The sequence below is a fragment of the Nyctibius grandis genome, chromosome W, assembly GCF_013368605.1.
Source record: "Nyctibius grandis isolate bNycGra1 chromosome W, bNycGra1.pri, whole genome shotgun sequence".
NCBI lineage: Eukaryota > Metazoa > Chordata > Aves > Nyctibiiformes > Nyctibiidae > Nyctibius > Nyctibius grandis.
The window spans coordinates 9,701,171-9,717,960 of NC_090694.1; the positions used below are offsets into that span (position 1 = coordinate 9,701,171).

The 16,790-nt window shown below is 46.8% G+C and overlaps 1 protein-coding gene and 1 long non-coding RNA gene across 3 annotated transcripts in view; one reads left to right on the forward strand and one right to left on the reverse strand.

The window, feature by feature from the left end:
• LOC137675749 (zinc finger protein 131-like) overlaps window positions 1–13,400 on the reverse strand; it is a 38,520-nt gene extending 25,120 nt beyond the window's left edge. The window contains exons 1-4 of one of the 2 annotated variants that reach the window (XM_068421948.1): window positions 13,326–13,400; window positions 10,754–10,892; window positions 4,958–5,059; window positions 3,604–3,748 (exon numbers count right to left, since the gene is read on the reverse strand). In XM_068421948.1, coding sequence (XP_068278049.1) covers window positions 3,604–3,748; window positions 4,958–5,059; window positions 10,754–10,877 — 371 coding nt within the window. In that variant the 5' untranslated portion in view covers window positions 10,878–10,892; window positions 13,326–13,400. Of the gene's footprint in view, window positions 1–3,603; window positions 3,749–4,957; window positions 5,060–10,753; window positions 10,893–11,507; window positions 11,538–13,325 lie in introns of those variants that run through there. The other variant, XM_068421950.1, reaches the window with a different exon arrangement.
• A 1,289-nt stretch (window positions 13,401–14,689) lies between these two features.
• LOC137675769 (uncharacterized) lies at window positions 14,690–16,308 on the forward strand. Its single transcript, XR_011049994.1, has 2 exons — window positions 14,690–14,850; window positions 15,912–16,308. It is a non-coding gene; the product is annotated as an uncharacterized lncRNA (long non-coding RNA).
• The last annotated feature ends 482 nt before the right edge of the window (window positions 16,309–16,790 follow it).

The following is a 16,790-nucleotide window of genomic DNA, read 5'->3' on the forward strand; positions in this document are numbered from 1 at the left end:
ACAATGGGCTGTTAAAAACTACCCTAAAAGCAATGGGGGGTGGAACCTTTAAAAATTGGGATAAGCATTTGGCACAAGCCACCTGGTTAGTTAACACCAGGGGATCTATCAATCGAGCTGGCCCTGCTCAGTCAGACCTTTTACATACAGTAGAAGGGGATAAAGTCCCTGTGGTGCATGAAAGGAATCTGTTGGGAAAAACTGTCTGGGTTCTTCCTCCTACGGGCAAAGGCAAACCCATTTGTGGGATTGCTTTTGCTCAGGGACCTGGATGTACCTGGTGGGTGATGCTGCAGAATGGTAAAGTCCGATGTGTCCCTGAAGGTGATCTAATCCTGGGTGAGAATACTTAATTCTGAACTATATGATGTTAATTGCTACATAATACTAACAGTGTTCATAAGTGTCTTTCAGGTTAAGGCAGTGGTGATGAGACCGGAGCTAGCTTCATCAAGTGGCGTCCAGTAACCTCCTCGAGAATGACACCTTTAACCTGCAACCCGTGGGCACGAACCGTGACAACACTCATACCATCTCTCCTGCCCCTAGAGACTGCTGTGCTACATGGAAACCCACAATCCTGAACTAAATGAACTTAATGAACTTTTTGTATAGAGATGAACCATAAACTAATGTTATCTGTATATATTTGAAAATGAAAAGGTAGTGGTGATCTGAGTATGACGTGAATGGTATGGAATAAGGGGTGGAATGTCCTGATTTGGCCTAAAACAGACCAATTTTCCTTTCAGTGATTTTTACTTTCAGCCAAGTCTCTTCTAAGTAACTGCACTTTCTGAAACTAACTGCATGTTTTGCAGACAGTGTCTGCTTCTAGGACTGATAACGCTCAAAGTTTATAGTTATCGCTGAGGCACCGGTAGGGATGTTATGCAGAAAGGCTCTTGCTGTACTTATTGTTAGAGAAAGCAAGGTCACTGCTAAATTCCTCACTGCTTACGAGTGAAGAGCCGAAGGGGGGGTCGCACCTGCAGGGAGGAGCGGACAGGACAGGTGACCCAAAATTGACTAACGAAAGTATTCCATCCCATACACGTCATTCTCAATATAAAGCTGAGGGATCACGAGGGTCTCGCTCTCTTCTGCTATGGCCAGCGTCCGAAGAGGACTCTGTCCCTTTTTCTCCTGCCCTCGATCCCAATCCGTGCGTTCCTGAATCCAGTTCCCGTCTATCGCCGACACCAGTCTGGGCCTTCCCAGAGCCTGCCCTGCAGTGCTGGTGGTGACGTGACCGACATCGGGGGAGCTTGATCTTGGTTTTGTATATATTTCATTATTTCTGTTATTATTATTATACTATTTTTTATTGTTATAGTCTATTAAAAGTGTTTTAACTTTCCAACCCGTACGTCTCTCTCTCTCTCTTTTCTCTTTTACTTCCCCTTCTTGCGGGGGGGCGGGGCGGAGGAAGGTTAATAGAGAGCATCTTCCATCAGTTTAATAGCCAGCCCAGCTTTAAACCATGACAATGGGGATACACACATACAACACAACTGTACTTCAAGGAATAACAGCTGGTTGTTTTCTTTCTAGTCTAGATTATGTGATGTGCAACTCTGATGCATTACACAAATGGTTAGTTCTATAATAATCTCTACTTTAGCTGAACTTTTGGAAGCTTACCCCTTTCAGTCAAAGCTCAGATGGAGGAACTGTACTGCAATTCTTCTCCCTCCTACTGTGGAGGAGAAAACCGAGACTGACAATGGTACTCAAATTTATTTTTCTAACAAAAAAAAAAAAAAAACACACACCAAACAAAACACCAAAATAATAAAAAAAACACTTTTCAAAATCTATGAACAATGGAAATAACTGTAAGAATAGACTGGCTTGCACGTGTGTTTGTTAAGCAAAACATTTGTTTCCTTGTAACATTAGAATTACCATGTTTACTAGTGATGTATAACCAACAAACTGCTGTCCTGGTTTCATTGGGATTTGGTTTCAGTTTGTGGAAAGCTGGGGCTTTTTTTGCTTTCCTCTCCTTTTCTCCTTCTTCCTCATTTCCAATGATTGTGATTCCTGGAGCAACTTGCTGGTGCTCTGTAGATAAGTATAGCTTTGTCTCTTTTGTGTTGTCATTTATATTGATTTCTTTACTTCATTAAATCTGTTTAACTTCAACCTACAAGTCTCCCTCCTTTTCCCAATTCCCTTCCTCATTTGGGGAAGGGACATTGGGTGATAGAAAAACTGTTTATTGTTTAGCCCTGGGTGCAGGCTAAATGCGGACAACTGCATAATGTTATACAATAGTGGGAAATAATTGCAGGCTGGACAGTTTAGCTTAACTGACTGATCTGAATCCTGGTTCAACAGCTCTATCTATGTACACAGACTCAAAGTGATACAAATTAGAACATACTTTTTCAGTTTCAAGTGTCTTTTAAATTTCTCAAGCAGACAGCAACGGTCTGCTTTTTTCCTGAATGAAAAAGAAGTTCTTTGAGTGATATCATACTTAATACTGCCAAAAAAGGGGTGTTGGTGGAGTTGGAGGGTAGGACTAGAAATGCACAATCCCATCTTTCATATTAAAAAAATACATACTTATTCAGCTCTGCTACCAATCCACAGAATAAGCACAGAATAAGTTGATTCAAAAAAAATCAAAACTGGTATTGAAAACCAAGTTTCCAGTGTACCATGTCATGGAGGTTTTGTTTGTGGTTTGTTTTTTTTTTAAAAAAAAAAAAAAAAAGTAGTTAACTGGCTACTAGAGGAACTCAGGGTCAATGCCACTCTCCTTAGCTAGTGTGTCTATGGGGAGATAAAGAGGAAGCAACAGTCTTTACTTAGTCTGAACACAAAGACCTTTCAGCTGGTCTAGAAGAGAAAGCAAGGATAACCATAATGCTGGGAGGCATTTATTGCCCCTCCCTCTGCTTCATGACAGAAGAAGAGTGTAGCACACAAAGAATGAGAACATGACAGCACTTTGTGAAAGGGAAAGAAGGAGAAGAAAAACAGCATGATGGGAATGGCACTTGCTTTTGTCAGGCTGGAGTTTGGTAATGGAGTACAGTTCCTGGTACTGGATAAAAGGTGCCACAGCAACATTTGATTAAGTACTGATCCCATATAAAACTGATTATAACAATTACATTCATTCAAAAAGTTTGAGAGATTAATTTTGCACTGAGAAGTTTTAAAATCACTGCCTATTCTCTTGAAAGCAGACAGCTGCATGAAATCAAAACACCAGTACAAACTTTTAAAATGTGGTCTAATTACCTGAGACACATCCTCACTGTACACCCAGCTGTCAATCAGGTATGGGCAGTCAGATAGCGCAGAGACCTGGTATTAGTTACCAAAGTCACAGCCCTACAATGTCTGCAACATTTACTAGCCCTGTCACTTGTCATCAAGTTCCATCCCAAAGAACGTGATGCTCAATTTTTAGCCTTTATAATTCTGACCCATATCTTATAGTAGAAGAGTATACAGTCCCACACAAGTTTAGGAGGCTCCGGGATAAAGAACAGCACTACAAAATACTGGCAGTCAGATCTTGTAAAAGGATTCTTAAGACTCTACATTTCAGTTTTGGGAAGAAAAAGAGGCTTATGTGTTTACCTGATTTCAAGTGCTTTGATTGCTTCTAACATCTGTAGATACTCAGCTGCTTTCCAAACGTCATTTGCTTCTTCCTCACCTTGAACCATTAGTTTTGCTGTATAGGTGAACTCAATTAGGTGACGAAATGCCATGTTACTTACACCTGTTTACAAGCAAGAAAACCTCTTTTAGCAATTCCTCAGTCTCATATATCTGCTGAATCTTGCACACTTGCCTGCTCACCATGTTGCTCACAATACTTTGACAGCCAGTTTCATGAAGATGCCACCCTTGAAAGGCTCACATTGGAATAAAAAGTCTACTATAGTAACACGTCAATCTGGAACAACTAGAGAGTCTTGCCACGACAAAGATAAAAAGTATAAGATGGACAAAAAGCTGTTTGTACATAATAATAAAAAGTATAAATTTAAGAATAAAAATATGATCTTTCTCTCAAGAGACCTCTGAGCAGCAAGTTACTGGAAGCTGAAGTATTGCTCCAGGAAATTGCTCCTTGCCTACCAGGCAAGTATCATTCCACATCTATCCTGTTCTTGCACCCCAGCCAAAGCATCTTTTTCTTTTTAATTTTTCTTCAGAGGAAGTTTTTTTCCAGTGGTGATAGCTACCTGTACTGGTTTTGGCTGGGATAGAGTTAAATTTCTTCATAGTAGCTTGTATGGAGCTATATTTTGGATTTGCACTGAAAATAGTGTTGATAACACACTGATGTTTTAGTTACTGCTGAGCAGTGCTTACACAGAGTCAAGGCCTTTTCTACTCCTCACACTGCCCTGCCAGCGAGTAGGTTGGAGGTACACAAGAAGTTGGGAGGGGACACAGTTGGTCGGGACAGTTGACTCTAAATGGCCAAAGGGATATTCCATACCATATGATGTCATGCTCAGCAATAAAACTGGGGGGGAGGTGGGCAGAGGGGCTACTGCTCAGGGACTGGCTGGGAATCAGTCGGTGGCCAGCAATCATTTTCATTTGCATCACTTGTCTTTCTTGGGTTTTATTTTCCTTTCTCTTTGTTATTTTTTCCTCTTTTCCTTACCATTTAAAAAACAATTTCTTTTTAATTATTAAACTGTCTTTATCTCAACCCATGAGTTTCTTTTTCACTTTTACCCTTCCGATTCTCTCCCCCATCCCACTGAGTGGGAATGAGCGAGCCTGGCTGCGTGGTGCTTAGTTGCCGGCCAGGGTTAAGCCGTGACACTACCTCAGAACAACTCAAGAGCTGAGATACAGAAAGCCAATCGATATGACCAAGCATGCATTTAAGCCCATACCAAGGATACTACATTCATTTTGAGCTTGGGCACACAACTCTGAAGGTTTTTATTTGCATGAATCAGATTACCTTCAATCTCCACCAAGGGCTCCTGAGTGAAATCTTGGAAGAATTTGTAGAAGAACTGGCTACAGGCAGCAAGAACAGCCTTATGAGCTTTGAAATGGTGACCTACAAAAAGAGACAAATTTTGGTTTAAGATAACACCTTCCTTACAGTGCAGAATAAGTGCAGATACAGAGAAGAGAATGGCTGCAGAACCACCCAGTCTACAAATCTCTTCCAGCAGCATATAGTCACTTAGTACATCTCCTTGTAACATGGGATACCACTGCAGCTAGCCTGTCCCATCTCATGCAAACCCTTGCTGACATCACTGACCTTGTTGAAGTTCTGCAACTCAATCAGCTGGAGGACTCCCTTACTCCAGAGTGTTTCTCTTTTCAGATATTTAAGTTATGGGAAATTCCTGTGCAAACTTTTTCCTGTATGTCTTGGGCTCAGCTCTCAGGTTTTATCCAGGCTCTCCTTGTTTTTTGCTGCTCTTACATACGGATGTATTTTATCATCACTTCTGCCAGCATAAAGACTTCTGCAGAACAGAAGTAGTCCTGCTCTGTTCTTCCTGTTTTCCACACTGTGTGTTCCCCATCACTCTGGTGCAGGTGTGAACACTGATAAGGCTCCATGGGACAGAGGTAAGAGAAGCATTAGAAGGATTAGAACTACACAGCTGCACACAAAAACAGTTTTGAGCTCAACACATGGATTTGGTAATACTAGAGCAGGAACAAACATTCGGGGTAAGTTTTGTGCAAGAACTGTCAGTAAAACTACAGTGATTCCAGAACACTAATTTTTTCACATTTGCTTACTTTTTTCTAATACAGGCTCTGTAGGACCCTTTTCCTTCAAGTGACTCCTTGCTATCCTTTTAAGGATCAGGTGGTACTCCTTTAGCTAGGTCTGTCCTAGTGGACAATGCCTATCTTCCTTGAAGTGCTCATCCATTCTAAGACATGATTAGAAAAAGAAGCAATCTTAGCTGATCTATCAGACACCACCTTTGCTAATGGGATAATAAGCACTTAGAATCATAGAATGGTTTGGGTTGGAAGGGACCTTAAAGATCATCTAGTTTCAACCCCCCTGCCACAAGCAGGGACACCTTTCCACTAGACCAGGTTGCTCAAAGCCCCATCCAACCTGGCCTTGAACACTTCCAGGGAGAGGGCATCCACAACTTCTCTGGGCAACCTGTTCCAGTGTCTCACCACCCTCACAGAAAAGAATTTCTTCCTAATATCTCATCTAAATCTACCCTCTTTCAGTTTAAAACCATTACCCCTCGTCGTATCACTACATCTCCTTGTAAAAAGTCCCTCTCCCGCTTTCCTGTAGGCCCCCTTCAGGTACTGGAAGGCTGCTATAAGGTCTCCCTGGAGCCTTCTCTTCTCCAGGCTGAACAGCCCCAACTCTCTCAGCCTGTCTTCATAGGAGAGGTGCTCCAGCCCTCTGATCATCTTCGTGGCCCCTTTATGTTGGGGGCCCCAGAGCTGGATGCAGTACTCCAAAAGGTCTCATGAGAGCGGAGTAGAGGGGTAGAATCACCTCCCTCGATCTGCTGGCCATGCTTCTTTTGATGCAGCCCAGCATACGGTTGACCTTGTGGGCTGCAAGCGCACATTGCCGGCTCATGTTGAGCTTCTCATCAACCACCACCCCCAAGTCCTTCTCCTCAGGGCTGCTCTCAATCCATTCTCCACCCAGCCTGTGTTTGTGCTTGGGATTGCCCCGACCCACATGCAGGACCTTGCACTTGGCCTTGTTGAACTTCATGCGGTTCGCACAGGCCCACTTCTCAAGCCTGTCAAGGTCCCTCTGGATGGCATCCCTTCCCTCCAGTGTGTCGACCGCACCACACAGCTTGGTGTCCTTGGCAAACTTGCTGAGGGCGCACTCAATCCCACTGTCCATGTCGCCGACAAAGATGTTAAACAGGACCGGTCCCGATACCGACCCCTGAGGATCGCCACTCGTCACTGGTCTCCACTTGGACATCAAGCCATTGACCGTAGCTCTTTGAGTGCGACCATCCAGCCAATTCCTTATCCACCGAGTGGTCCATCCATCAAGTCCATGTCTCTCCAATTCAGAGACAAGGATGTCGTGCGAGACAGTGTCAAATGCTTTGCACAAGTCCAGGTAGATGACATCAGATGTTCTTCCCCTATCCACTAACGCTGTGACCCTGTCATACAAGCCCACCAAATTTGTCAGGCATGATTTCCCCTTAGTGAAGCCATGTTGGCTGTCACCAATCACCTCCTTATTTTCCATGTGCTTTACCATAGTTCCCAGGAGGATCTGCTCCATGATCTTGCCAGGCACAGACTGACTGGCCTGTAGTTCCTCGGGTCTTCCTTTATTTGCCTTCCTTTATTTGCCTTCTGTGACTTCGGCGATGTGGCTTGAGCACTCGCCCATGAAGACTAAAGCAAAAAAGTCGAGTACCTCAGCCTTCTCCATATCCGGGGTAACCAGGTCTCCCGTTTCCTTCCAGAGAGGACCCACATTTTCCCTAGTCTTCCTTTTATCACTGACATACCTATAGAAGCTTTTCTTGTTGCCCTTGACGTCCCTGGCCAGACTTAATTCTATCAGGGCTTTAGCTTTCCTAACCTGGTCCCTGGCTGCTTGGACAATTTCTCTGCATTCCTCCCAGGTTACCTGTCCCTGCTTCCACCCTCTGTAGGCTTCCTTCTTGTGCCTGAGTTTATCCAGGAGATCCTTGTTCATCCATGCAGGCCTCCTGGCATTTTTGCCTGCCTTCCTCTTTGTCAGCATGCATCGCTCCTGAGCTTCGAGGAGGTGATCCTTGAATATTAACCAGCTTTCTTGGGCCCCTCTTCCCTCCAGGGCTTTATCCCAAGGGACTTTCCCAAGCAGGTCCCTGAGGAGGCTAAAGTCTGCTCTCCTGAAGTCCAGGATGGTGAGCTGGCTGTGCGCCCTCCTCACTTCCCTAAGGATCTTGAACTCCACCATTTCATAGTCACTGAAGCCAAGGCTGCCCTTGAGCTTCGCATTCCCCAACAGCCCCTCCTTGTTGGTGAGAACAAGGTCCAGCATGGCACCTCTCCTTGTTGGTTCCTCTATCGCTTGCAGAAGAAAGTTATCATCAATGCATTCCAGGAACCTCCTGGATTGCTTGTGCCCTGCTGTGTTGTCCCTCCAACAGATATCGGGGTGGTTGAAGCCCCCGATGAGGACCAGGCCTTGTGAATGTGAGGCTACTCCTATCTGTCTGTAGAGGGCCTAATCTGCTCAGTCTTCCTGGTCAGGTGGCCTGTAGCAGATGCCCAATATAATGTCTCCAGTCCCTGCCCTCCCTTTAATCCTGACCCATAAGCTCTCCATTGGCTCCTCCTCCATCCCCAGGCAGAGCTCCATGCATTCCAGCTGGTCATTGACATAGAGGGCAACACCCCCTACTCATCTCCCCTGCCTATCCTTCCTAAAAAGCCTGTATCCTTCAATTCCAACACTCCAGTCACAAGAGCCGTCCCGCCACATCTCCGCAATGCCAATAAGATTATAGCCCTGCAGGCACGTGCACGTCCCTAGCTCCTCTCGTTTATTCCCCACGCTACATGCGTTTGCATAAAGGCATTTCAGTTGGGCCCTCGACAAAGCTAACTTACTGCCTGAAATTCCTTTCCGCTGCTCTTCTGGTGCTCTCCTGATGACCTGCCATCCTTCTCCAGGCTCTGGGCATCTATTGCTGGCCCTGGCATCAAGCTGGCTGAATTGGGATGGATTGAGGTACCCCTCCCCCGGCAACTTTAGTTTAAAGCCCTCTTCACCAGCTTGGCAAGCCTATGACCAAAGATGGTCTTCCCCTTCTCTGACAGATGGACCCCATCGGCCGCCAGTAGACCAGGTTTCTCAAAGCGAGTTCCATGGTCTAGGCAGCCGAATCCCTGGCTGTGGCACCAGTCCTGTAGCCATGTGTTGATTTGCCCAATTTGATTGGCCCTTTCAAACCCCTTCCCTTTGACCGGGAGGACTGATGAGAAAACTACCTGCGCTTCAGAGTCCTTTGCTGCTGCTCCCAGGGCTCTGTAGTCCTTCTTGATACTCCTCAGACGACTGCTCCTGGCTGTATCATCACTGGTGCCCATGTGAAACAACAGCAGCGGGTAATAATCAATGGACTGTACGAGGCTCGGTAGTCTCTCAGTGACAATCCTGATACGAGCCCCCGGTAAGCAGCACACCTCTCTAGAGAGTGCGACGGGTCGGCAAATGGGCGCCTCCGTGCCTCTCGGAAGAGAGTCACCTACTATTGTCACCCGTCACTTTTTCTTAGTTGTGCTGGTTGTTATACGGGGAGTACATCGGGCTGCCTTACTAGGCTCCAGAGTCTCTCCTGATGTGACAGGTCTTTCCTCTTCAGTCTGCAGAGGAGTGAAGCGGTTCTGCAAGGGCACCTCAGGCTTCGGGGGAAGTCTCTTCCTCCTGCTGGTCCTTGCCATTGCAACCATCCATTCTTCTGCAGTATTGGCCCCGTCCCTTCTGTGTGCCGCTGGGGGAGTTTTTGGCGGTCTGGCTGTGGGGCCACTGCAGACTGCACTTGGACCCAGCTATCTAACTCCTCAGCCTCCCTGATGTTACGCAGCCTTCTCACCTCCTCCTGCAGCTCAGCCACCTGCTGCAGGAGGTCCTCCACCTGGGCACACCTTTTACAGGCAGGTCTGCCCCCTGTCCCTGCCCCAGGACAAAGGTCTAGGCACTTCCTGCAGCCTCTCCCTTCAGCAGCTCCATCTGTGTGAAGGCATCGGCCACCACTGGGGTAGATGGTGCAGATCCCCCAGCCAGAACTGCAGCCTTTGCTCTCAGGCGAGTGCCCACCATTCTGCCTTGAGGGTCAGGTAGGATGTACGCCCTTGACCTGTGCGGATGGTCACTGAACAGTGCCTGGTTGCTGGCTTATGTGTACTCCAAGTCCCCCGCTCGGCCAGTGGAACGCCTCTCCTTCGAAGAGGTGCCCTTCCTGCGTGCCCTTCCACACAAACTGACGCACCACGCTCTGGTCACAGCGCTCCTGGTCGCTAGCGCTCCCTAGGCCACTTTTTGTAGGTGTGGGGGTGGCCGCAGTTGCTCTGGCAACACCCAGGCCTTGTCCACGTCTCCCGCAAAAGCTGCCGGCTCCTGGTGGGTCTCTTTGCTCCCCTGGCGTTTCCCTGCCTCAGGAAAACCCCCTGTGCACCAAGACCTGCTGCTCTGCTGCGGATCGGGCCAGCTCCAGAGCCCCTTGGCGACTAACTTATATCTCCATCTTCCTTTTAAACTAATTGTTATGTCTTTAGAACACATAGAAAAATAAAAGTGAGCTGTTCTACCCTATTTTAACTATATATTAAAATAGTAGGCAGGTACCAGAGAAGCAAGAATGTAATCTTATTTCAAGCTGTGTTTTGGGGTTTTTTTAAACAACCAACCAATATTTGTATAAGTTCTCTGCACGCAAACAGTCAGCTCAAGTTAGGGAAAGATATTTTTACAATGTTTTGGAAATCCTTAGACAACACGTTAAATATAGTACAGCAGTTTCAAAGTGGGCTTATATCTGAAAATATTTAGCCTTTTATTTGGAAAAGCAGAAGCAAAATTATTAATCACTGCTGGAGACTCTTTTCACCCCGAGATTTTAAATGAAACTCTGCAAGCAACTCGCACACCAATACAGAACCAAGAATTTGTTAGCAACCCAGTTTGACAGCTGACCTGTGACAAACCCAACAGCTTCCCAGCACAGCTTTCAGAATTCTCTGTGTACCGACTGGTTCTCAGGCCTGTACATACCATCGACAATCAGAGTGATATCCGTAAACTTGTCCTGCTCACGTTGTTCATTCAGTCTATCCAAAATAACTTTATAGTGTTCAGGGAATTCCTGGATACATTCCATCATTTCTTCAGCTTCCATGGCACAAGGACTAGCCTGCAAAAGATGTGGTAGGACAGTAAGAATACTGTGTCATTCAGTAAATGCTATGCAGTCAAGTTAGTATACAAACATGAACTAACTAGCACTTTTCAGGGACAACCAAACTGTCTTGGTAACAGGTTTACCCGATTTTAGCTGACAGGTAGGAAATGTTAGGGTTAATGAAGTGGAGTATGGCCTTATTTATACACATGAAAAAACCAGTCAAAGTGGGTAAGTGCATTTCTTTATTCTACAGATTCAGCAGGGACCCACCTCCCTCAAAGCAAATACTGCAAGGATGTAACATCTCCACAGCTAACTATTCTACAACATTTCAGCAACATAACGTCAAAATCTATATAAAGTTACTTCTTGCAATTCTACTGATCCCATTTGGTGGAAGAACAGTTCTGAAAGTTTTCATACTCGAGTCACATTTTGTATCTAGTGAACACAAGATGTTTACTTCCTTTAAATAAGAATATAATAAAGCAGCACTTTTCAGCTTCTGAGTACATAGCAGTTGCCAGGGATTTAATGTGTTGTTACACCCAAGAGCAGAGAGTTTCTTATTCACCCAGCCTTCCTACACTTCTCCCCCTGCAAAGTGAAATATTCTTTGCCAACCTTTTGAAAGAGACATGAAGGCTTGTAATCTGATGGCTCTTCCTCCCTTGCTTATACAACAAACATAGCTGGGGGTGGGAGTTGCAGAGGTTCTCAAACCTGAAGAGGTTTAGCAGAACTCTCTGCCTGTGGATGAGACACAGAAGTTAGTGTGCTGCTTATGCAAAAGAATCTCTGGAGAGAGTCCAAGTGCTTCAATGAAAGCATTTCACAAATTAACTCCAGGCAAAATGACTTCAGATCTGTGCAGAAGCACTCATCACTCATCTTCAACTCCCACATTCACATGGCTCACACTGGGAATGCCACAGAAAAAAACAAAGACATTTCAAAGTCACATTAATGCAGAAACTTTGTTTCTTTTCACAGTCTAACTCACTTTGAAGAGCATATGGTTTCTGAGAGAAGACAGTGATCAGGCTTGAATGAGTCTTAAAGGAATTTGAGACATACCCTTCACTATATTGTTATACTTAGTATGGACAAAAGGAAGAAAGTCGGGGGAGCAGCTAGTATCAAACCAAACACTGAACATAGAGATGGAAAATTCTGGCATGGCAAAGAAGCAGTTATCTTCACAGTGCTAGAAGAAACTAGATAGCAGGTGCTCCCTAACTTCTGGTGCAGATTTTTTGTGTGCAATTGGAATTGGAAAGTCCTGAGCACAAACCTGTTCCTTACGTGTACTAACCACAACTGAGCTGATGCCACCGTGTTTGCTAACTCCCCTGTACAGCTGTGTAAATTCTATCTCGCTTCCAGCAAACACGCATACTGGTATATGGGGTTCAATAGAAATAGAGAGGAGAAGAATTACCTGGTTATGATAAAAGCAAAGTTATTTTCTTACGACTAACAGACATCAAGTAAAGGAGATTGTGGGATTTCTATTTTTACCACAAAACACACTCTTTCTTGCATCTGAGAAAAACTGTCCCACGGAGAAGTCATTTTGCCAAGAGCATGAACAAAGAAGAGCAGAAGCAACTGCTTATGGAAGTCTAGTTCTATCTGCTATCACTGCTTTGCCAAGCAGATGCTGAAATACATATCAGGATCTTGTGAGAGCAAGGGGGAAGGTGAGGTTGAAGGGAGAGAATGCTGCTGCCTTCACTTCACCTCATCTGTAACGATGGGTCTAATACGGATGACCAGCAGCTCCTGCCTTTCTTCCGTCACCTGGTATTCCACATAAAGTCTCATGTGGGAAGTTGTCAGCCATTTACTTCACTGTTTAATTCTTCTTGCCCATTTTTGACACATCGTACAAGGATAGATGACTTGCAGTTAAAAGCGTAATTCCCTAAAAGTAATTCCAAACAAAATTTCGACCCCCAAATCTCGTTATTTCCACCTATCCAAAATTTAGTTCCAAATTGCATGTTTGTAGGAAGATCTTACAAAAAAACCCCTCAAAATAACAGAGCGAGCCCCCCCCCCAATCTAAGAAATTTTTTAAAGTCTCAGTCTTTCTCAGAACACTGAAAATCATGAATAAGGAAACAACAACTTATGATAGGTAACTTATTGTCCTGAATTAACATAAAACTAGTAAAAAAAGGTGAATTTATCACATATCTAAATACAGTTGCAGCATTCATCGAGTATTCTCATTTCAAACTCAGTGATATTGCAGAAGAAAGCCCAACAGAACAGCATATGTTCAATGAGAGCATGACTACTTTGGAGCAAGAAGTGAAAGGCACAGTCCTCAGAAAAACCAAGAAACCAGGGCAGGCAGACAAAAGTGATCCAAGTTGACACTTGCATGCAGGCTCATAGACGAGTGATAGAAACTGGACTAATTCAGTTAGTTACCTGGATTTTCTTGGAGGACCTGCTTGACTACTGATGTAACCTTATCAACTTCTGACACTGGATGCATCTCACATGATAGGCATGCAATTTGCAGATCTGTTCTTATAAATCTACCTCAATGAAGCCATCTTATTATTTCCATACTCCTGGACTTCAACAGGAACTCCTCTTGTTTTAGGTACTAGACATTTGTTTTCTTTGCCTATATGGATCATACACAAATGTAGGCAGGCAGGCAGAGCAGAGTTATGGCAATTCAGACAACACAGATCAGCAGACTGAGCACTGGCCAAACCACTGCCATCTCCTTGTAGTCATCTCAGGAAAGGAGAACGAGGGGTGTTTGGTGTGTAACAGCAGTGGTTGCTTCAAGATAACACAGACATGAGAACTTCTTGTGCACTTTGCTATATATTTTTCTTCAAAAGTAACAACCGCAGAGCAAGGATACAAGCCAGTCCCTCGGCCCCCTCTCAGCCACAGGCAAGGCCTCGCTCCCGCTGAGGCAGTGGTGACCCAGGCACCCACGCCCTCCCGAGCCGAGCAGGGCAGGGCACACGCCGGGCGCCGCACTGCCAATGGGCAGGAGAGGCCTCTTGCTGCCCATAGCGACTGCGAGACGGCACCACGACCTGCTGTCCGTGCCCCCTGCAGCCCCCACCGGCGCGAGGCGAGGCCAGGCCAGGCCAGGCCAGGCCGCGCGCATCACCTCCAAGCTTCAGCCCGCGCACTCCGTGGTCGGCCGCAGCCTCCTGCACCCCGGCCACAGCCCCATTGGCGGGCGCTGATAGCAGTCAGCGCGACCCCCGCCAATCGTAAGGAGGCAGCAGAGCCCGCCCCAGGCGGAGGAGCCAATGAGCGCCCGCCGAATCCCAGGAGCGGGAGAAGGCGGAAGGCCTAGCCAGCGCCGAGTGCTCGCCGAGCACAGGCGCCCTGAGAGCGGCGCGGGCGACCGCCGGCAGGCGTGAGTATCCCACGGGGGCGTCCCCGAGAAGGGGACCCGACCGGTGCCGGCCCGAGCCATGCGTTTAGCAGCACCGCCGCCTCGTTAGTCGTTATTACGTCATCAAAGCGCGCATTAAATCCATCCCTTTTTAATTCCCAGCCAGGTCGCGCCTCGGCGCTCCGCGGGGTGGGAAGGTGGTTCTACTAGGTACTCACCGCGAGGAGCCCCTCGCCCTGCTCCACTCGCTCCGTCGTTACCGCTTCCTGCTTCCCCAGCACGTTGAAAAGCGGGACAGGCACCGGCCAATCGCGACTCGCATTCCCGGCCTGCACCACGCGGCGGAAGTGACGGCAGAGTTACCTTTCACGCGACAGGGCGCGGAGGTGCGTTCTGGGAGTTGTAGTCTGGGTGGGGGGGAGTGTGTGTGTGTCAGCACCGCACGGCTGCAGGCAGGGAGCGGCCGTTGGGGGTGGGCGGCGGCGCCGCCGTGAGGAGCCGCAGCCGGGGCGGGCGGACGGGACTGCCTTCCCCCAAGGCAGGCACACCCCCGTGCTGCTGGCGCTCCCCACAGAGGAGCAGGTAGTGCCCGCGCGGGTTGGGGCAGCCGCGGGAACCGGCGGCTCCGGCGGTCACTTCTTGCAGTCCTGGCCCAGAGCTGTACCGGGAGCTCCGGCGGTGGCGGGCGGTCGCTCCGCCCGGCAGGAGGGTTGGCTAGGGGAGCGGCCGGCGGCGGCTGCCTGGCGCCCCGCCGGAGGGCGGTGTGGTGGCGGGGAGGTTTCCTTGGCTGTTCCACCCCTGGGAGGGGCATGGCTGCTTTCTGAACATGAAAGAAAAATGCAATTAAATTCACCATTAAGATAAGATTAAACACCGTCGTTTTTCCCAGACCTCAAGTCTATGCGTTCACCAGTTTTATAAATGAACCAACAAGTCCGTGCAAATTACCATCGTAACAAAGTGCCTGCAATATTTGAGCGCCCTTACTGTGAGATCAAAGCAAATAAATACATAGATGTGTTCTGATTGCTGAAGGAAAATGCATGTGTTTCCTCTTCTAGATGTGCTTTGGAAAGTTATGTTGCTGTATTTTGTGCAAGTGATTATGTTACTTAATGGGATCTGCCAAAATATTCTGGAAGCCTGACTGGTGGACGGCCTGGGAGCGCTTACACCCCCAGCCCTTACCAGCATGAATCAATACACATGATTCTCTTCAGCTTCCCCTCATTGAACCAACCTCCCTTCATTACATAACCATTCTTATATGCAGGGCATGCACGCCGTGTTGTTTTTCTTTTATAATTTAAATTGAGCGGTACTTGAAATGAGTATCGTTAAGTGGCATCAAAAACTGCACTGAAATACTACTCGGCAAATCTAAGCATTCCTTTCTGTGGTGCCCAGCTCTGCTCCTGTAGCTCCAAGTCCCCACAGCTGAAGAAAACAGCTGAGCAACACCTGAAACGGTTGGGGGCTCCAAGAACAAGGAGGATGTTGTAAATACCTTAGACATTCGACTAACCTAGTTATATAAATAAACAAAGGGGAGCCTTTTTTTAATTTAGATGGGTATATCTCACTTCAGACGACTGGGCCTTGAAAAGATAGTTTCTAATTAGGATGGCTGTATTTCACTTCAGACAACTTGGCCTTGGGAAAACAGAGGCACAGAAACCTAAAGATAAGGGAGTTGCAACAGCTGCCTTGAAGGACATAGCTTACATGACCTACGTGACCCATGGACTGAGTTTGTGCGAAGCAGGGGTCAGTCAGCGAACACAGTGAGGAAGACTACAAGCCTTCATCTGAAGACCCCTGACGACCACCAGAGAAAACGACTGCGCATGCGGAATGGACATTTACATATATTAATGAGTTCTGGGAAATCTCATGACTATGCAAATGAGTTCTTTGGAATCTTATGACTATGTATAACTTTATATAATCTCTGAAAATCTGCAAAATCGGCGGAGCGCTCATGGTGGATAATCCCCAGTGCTGCCCAGCGCTGCAATAAAGAATGCCTGCTTAATAACACGCTCTGGTGTTATTGAGTTTTCTTTTGGACTCCTTACCCAGCCGCACCTAGCTTCCCACTTCGGTGAGGAAAGTTAGAAAGCAAGGGGGTTTGGAGATCTCCGATTTTTGTATCACACCTAACAGCTCCAACAGAGCTGCTGGTTTATTTGGCTGAGGTGCCTTAGGAAAAGATAACAAGTGAGCAGCATTAGCTGTAACCAGCCTCTCTGCTATCCTGTCTGAATGTTGGCAACATGAAATGCAAATTTCTCTTCTAGGCCACAGCCTTCAGGGGCATCCATAGTCATAGAATCATAGAATGGTTTGGGTTGGAAGGGACCTTAAAGATCATCTAGTTCCAACCCCCCTGCCACGGGCAGGGACACCTTTCCTCTAGACCAGGTTGCTCAAAGCCTCATCCAACCTGGCCTTGAACACTGCCAGGGAGGGGGCAGCCACAACTTCTCTGGGCAACCTGTTCCAGTGTCTCACCACCCTCA